Raw genomic sequence first — 6,000 nt, 5'->3', positions numbered from 1 at the left:
AAGGAAATGGAACTTATATACTGCCTATCTGTGGTTTTTCCAACTACATTCAAAGCAGTTTACATATTATATACAGGTACTTATTTGTACCTGGGACAATGGAGGGTTAAGTGACTTGCCAAGACTTACACGGAGCTGCAGTGGGAATTGAACCCAGTTCCCCAGGATCAGAGTCTGCTGCACTAACCACTAGGCTACTCCTCCACTCACACCTGCAGCCAAAAGGGTTATTGAAGAAGTGTACAGTTGGGTACAGTAGGTTTTTGGTGTTTTTTGGAGGGCACACTATACAATATAAGGGAGCAATGGTGAGATGTGTACCTGGGAGCTTTTAGGGTGCCCCACTGCTCTGCTGGGATGTCTGTGTGGCCAGTCTACTAAGAATGCTGGCTCTTCCTACATCCCAATGGCTTCATTTTGTGCATTTTCACTTGGGTGGTTTGTTTTGTTTTTTTTAGAAAATGGACCAAAATGATAAACGCACAGAGCACAAAAATGTTTATCAAGTGGCCATTTTTGAAAAAAAAAAAAAAAAAAAAAAGAGACACTGCTGTTTTGAAAATGGCTATATTTGCTATTTGGATTCCGAACGTTTTGAGCAAAATGTCCGAAGTCGGACTTAGACATCATATCAAAAATGCCCCTCCATGTGTCTTTATAAAAACTAGCACAAGCAGCAGAAAACATGCCTTCATTGCAGCCGTAGACAGTTACACCTGCTCGACTTACTCAAATAATCCTCAAAAAACAGTTTCACACCTTGGAAATGCCTTTTAAATTACCTCCTGAGGGAATATAATGGTGTATATGTATAAAAATATATATATATCTGCATATTTTCACTGCGTGTACATCACTGGATTCTTGGGTTCTCAAAACAAAACTGCACATGAACCTCTGCTTTGAAAATTGCACACAGTCACCTAGAATGCACAGACTTACAAGGTTACTTTACATGCATATGCTTGAATTGCAAAACTCTGCGTATTAGTGAGAACCCAATCCCTAGAAATCTCTCTGCTCATGCCATTTAGATATGTACATTAGTTTACCTGGTGAGGCAATTTTAGAAAAGACCTTTTCCACAAGTAAAGCATTTCTTTGAAAACAAAAAATTCCCCTTTGAAAGGACAATTTTCAAAACTATTTTACTCGCATTAATTGACTGAAAATTGCCCTTCCTTAATGTGGCAAAAGAGGCGGTCTGTACCTGAAGTAAGTTTCAAGGAAAAAAGCCTCTTAGCAAAATATATGTTCACCCCGGGATTCTCTACATGGTGCCCAAAGTGGTGTGCAAAGCTTAATTAACGAGTCCTTAACTAGGCAACAATTGGGTGTTAACAGCCAATTATTACAGTTAATTTGCATCAATTAGGATTTTTGCACAAAACTGGCTGCACACTATTCTACAAGTCTTGGTGGCTATTATAGCGTGAATCTGAAAAGGGAGAGTGGCCAGGACATGTTGAGGCATTCCAAAAGGTTGCACGCAGAATTACAGAATACTGCCTTACCGTGCCTAACTTGATTGCCAGCATTTACACCAGGTTTTAGCAGTGTAAGTCCAGCAGGCACAAGTTAGATGCAGAATCCGCGCTAAACACTATGCTATATAAGGCGCGCGTCCTTTACAGAATAGCACTTAACATTGAATTTTTTTGGTGCCCAGGTTTTGGCACTGTTTATAGGAATTCCCTCCTCAGTCTTTTGCTCCAAAGCACAAAAGCATGAGAACTGCCCCCTCAGAAATGAACAATATTAGAAAAAAAATGTCCTCTGTGAACCTTTTGTTTGGAAAATTGTTGATTTTCTACAAATAAGTACAGAATTATTTTTTGGAAGTTCCAGACATAAACCAGTATCTCTTCTTTCACTGCTCTTTCCCCCTCTTCATGGTCTCCATTGCTCTGTACTCCAAATCTACTGTTGCAGCAGCACCATTTCCTCTATCTGTAACCCACAATGCATCCTGATAGACCAGCCTTTTCAGTATCCACGTTAACACTGGGTCCAAGGCGGGTGTTAAAACTTAGACAGCGAACTCATGCTAAGTAGCACATGGAGCAGAGCATCTCATGCAAATTAGCATGCACTTCCAATACCCTCATTTGCATATGATGTGTCTTCATTCATGTGCAGAGCAAATACATCAAGGTCTTCTCAGACTTAGTGCTCTCACCAAACTCTTACCACATAACACATTACTGTCATGAATGAATGAATGAATGAATAAATAAATAAATAAATTCCAGCATGCACTGAATAGTCTTAGCCTGCATGTCAAGCTTTAGTGCATAGGCCCATAAATCTGTGTAGTGTCCATAAAAAGTCACCTTTGATAAACAGGACTGAATCATAAATTTTAAAAATGATAAAAGGCAGGTGGCACCGTATAGAGTAACCAATCTGAACTATAAGTTTTGAAGACTAGAGTATACTTTGTCAGATAAATGAAGAAACAAGGGAGGGAGGGGTGGGATACTGAGTAAAAAAGTGCAAGGCCCTTAACTTTATTTCATGCTTGTTGCAGCTGTCTAGGTCTCACCATGTCCAATTATATGGAACCAACATTTCAGCCATTGTGCTGTGGCTTTCTTCAGGCTGTGCTGTGAGTTCTGCAGTTTGTTTTATATAGTGGGTTCTCAAACCTGATTAGTTAGGGTTTCAGGTAGGTGGTTTCATTGGAGCAGTTCCTGAGTTTAAAATTATACCAATGAATTTTCCTGCCTTATGGGGGAAAAAAAACTGCTTCGACAAAACCGCCCACCTCAAATGTCAACCAATCAGATTTGAGAATTCACTATATAAAGCCAAACCGGAGACCTCAAAGGACACCATGAAGAAAGTCCACAGCGGGGTGGCTGAAAAGTCAGTTCTAATTATTTGGGTGCACGATCTGCCACAATGATCATGTTGCCAGCTGTGGAAGCCTAAGAGAACATATTCACTTTGTGTATCTGTCAAAGTGGAGCGTAGCCAGACCTGCTATTTTGGGTTGGTCCAGAGTTAACCAGGGTGGTCCCTTCTCACTCCCACCCACGTACATTGTATACAATCCAGTTGTCGTACATATATACAAAACCATTTTTAAAATCTTACCCTCTGCCCCTGCATCCATCTCTCTCTTGCTGTCCCTTTCTCACAGAGAAAGAGACAGATGACAGGCTGTAAGTGGAGAACAGGGAGAGAGGGGCGTGAAGCACCGCCACTGAGGTGTTTTGGGGTCCTCGTGGGCCACTAGACTGGGTGGGCCTGAGGCAAGAGTGGATGGGCTTGTGCCCACCCAGGTCCACCCGTAGCTACGCAACTGAAGTAGACTCTGGTCCTCAAAAGCTCCTGTTTCAATAAATTGGTTAGTCTAATGTATCTCCTAACTCCGCCATTTTTAGTTAATAGTAATAGTAAATTTAAAAGTAGCTCATTCACACTGGCGTGCTCGAGATTTTGAGTGTCTTCTGAGCTCTATACATAAATATATAATACATTCCTAAAGAGGTCACAGAAATTTTGGCACCTGCAATCCACTGTTTTTTTTTAATACGATTTCAGACACAAGGCTATGAGAACAGTTCCCTGATTTTCACCAAAAGAAAGACTTAATCTCCTACTAAACCTACACAGTATTTCAGTCATTCCTTCAGAATGTCATCACAGCATTGTTTTCTATGTACATGAATTCAGACAATTTTCTTTAAAAAGAGAAGAAAATTAGCAGCACAGAGGTTTTTTTTCCCCTTGTATAACCATGCTAATTGGTACTGTATCTCCTGATGTAGAACAAATAAAGATATAAAGTTGAGAAATTACACAAAACTAAAGGACCAACAGCTACAAAATACTTTACTCTTTCTTTTGATCAATTATTTAAATATATGTTTTCACTGTGCTGCATTAGCTGGACAGAACCTAAGACAAGTGGTATTATTTACTGATACAGTGGAATTTTTTTTCACTGATAATGAGAACAATCTGCTACAGCAGAGGGAAAAGGTTCCCTAGGGCGGTGAAATTTATCCTTTCATTCATAGTCAACCCTATAGAGACCTGAATCTTAGGGCAGTACATGTGACCCAACATGGCTGATATGTTTGAGTTTAGTCACTGGTCAACCATTTTCTGTTCAGTTTTTTCTTTTTAAATCAGGTTCTCACAGTTTCAGGTGATATCTAACAGGCACACTTCTTCTCTTCTGGTTTCACTGGATCTAGTTTCCCAGAGGCCGCTCCGTTAACTGTCTCGGACACTTGCGTCTTGTCTACACACTGTTCCATGCGCTTCATGATTAAGTCCAGCAGTACATCCACAGTCTTTTCCACATTTTGTCCGGTAGCTGCACTTGTTTCAAAATACGGAATGCTAACGTGCAAAGGATAAAGATGTCAGTAAAGGCTGGGTTAATTGTAGTGGTCATTCATTTTAGCTGTAATCAACACCATGCAGTGAGTTACACCAGGATAAATAGTTGGCTGTAAAACTGCGACTAATGTAAAAGAACACATAATGAAAAGATGGCATGTGTTTTACTGGGCAGTGTGTACAGAGGCAGAGCAAGGATGGAGTTCTCAAGTACCATGTAGGGCCTGATATGCAGCTGGTGGCGATCAGTGTTTTGCTGACCGTGTACAGGCTCCAACATTGAATTTTCAGGTATAGGAAGCCTAAGAAGTGCAATATTTGACACCAGCTATGAAGAACTGCATTTCTGCGTTTCATGCAGTCCTATTTCTGTGGTATGTTAGCTGGTTAAGGAGCCCTTTTACTAAGCAGCGGAAAGCCCAATGCAGGCTTACCACGTGGCACTCCGGAACTACTGCCGGACCAATGCGGGCGCCAGCGATATTTCCTTCTTGAGTGCACGGCATTTCCGGCGCTACAGAAATATTTGTGAAATATTACTGCAAGGGGTTACCTGGCAGTAATCAGCAGTGCCGTGCTCTGCCCGATTACCGCTGGATTAGCGCAGGATCCCTTACCGCCACTTCAATGGGTGGCAGTAAGTTCTTCCCCCCTCCCCCTGCATAGCCACACTGTAAGTTAAATCTTACTGCATGGTCATGTTTTTTTTCAGCCTTTTTACTCGCTGGGGTAAAAAGGGCCTCAGTACGCGGCACAAATGGCCCCTGCAGCTAGCACAGGGCCCTTTTTACCGCAGCTTAGTAAATGGACCCCTAAGTACTGAAATTGGCACTTAACCAGCTAAGTTCCAACTCTGTACCTAGAACACACCTAAAATAGACGTTTTCAGCTTGAGTGATATCCGGACATTTTCAGTGGTACTATCCACTATGGTATAGTGGTATGTCCCACTAAAAAAGTCTGGTTAATCTTGGAAGACAATTTAAACAGCCAGGAGCCTCTCCTAGTTGTCTAAATCATTCTATTGGGCCTGTAGATCATAAAACATGCTAATATTACTACTACTACTACTACTATTTAGCATTTCTATAGCGCTACAAGGCGTACGCAGCGCTGCACAAACATAGAAGAAAGACAGTCCCTGCTCAAAGAGCTTATAATCTAATAGAAAAAAAAAATAAAGTAAGCAAATCAAATCAATTAATGTGAACGGGAAGGAAGAGAGGAGGGTAGGTGGAGGCGAGTGGTTACGAGTCAAAAGCAATGTTAAAAAGGTGGGCTTTCAGTCTAGATTTAAAGGTGGCCAAGGATGGGGCAAGACGTAGGGGCTCAGGAAGTTTATTCCAGGCGTAGGGTGCAGCGAGACAGAAGGCGCGAAGTCTGGAGTTGGCAGTAGTGGAGAAAGGAACAGATAAGAAGGATTTATCCATGGAGCGGAGTGCACGGGAAGGGGTGTAGGGAAGGACGAGTGTGGAGAGATACTGGGGAGCAGCAGAGTGAGTACATTTATAGGTTAGTAGAAGAAGTTTGAACAGGATGCGAAAACGGATAGGGAGCCATTGAAGGGTCTTGAGGAGAGGGGTAGTATGAGTAAAGCGACCCTGGCGGAAGACGAGACGGGCAGCAGAGTTTTGAACATGCTAA

General features: G+C 41.8%; 1 protein-coding gene across 2 annotated transcripts in view; it reads right to left on the bottom strand.

Annotated features, from left to right (window-relative positions):
- Positions 1-594: 594 nt before the first annotated feature.
- Positions 595-6,000, bottom strand: part of RAB27B (RAB27B, member RAS oncogene family) — a 128,100-nt gene continuing 122,694 nt past the window's right edge. For both annotated transcript variants that reach the window (XM_030192964.1, XM_030192965.1), the window contains exon 6: positions 595-4,356. In XM_030192964.1, coding sequence (XP_030048824.1) covers positions 4,167-4,356 — 190 coding nt within the window. In that variant the 3' untranslated portion in view covers positions 595-4,166. The remainder of the gene's footprint in view (positions 4,357-6,000) is intronic.

Source organism: Microcaecilia unicolor, chromosome 2, assembly GCF_901765095.1.
Source record: "Microcaecilia unicolor chromosome 2, aMicUni1.1, whole genome shotgun sequence".
Taxonomy (NCBI): Eukaryota; Metazoa; Chordata; class Amphibia; order Gymnophiona; family Siphonopidae; genus Microcaecilia; species Microcaecilia unicolor.
Note: the sequence above shows the minus strand (reverse complement) of the source record. Positions and strands in the feature narration are given on the sequence as shown.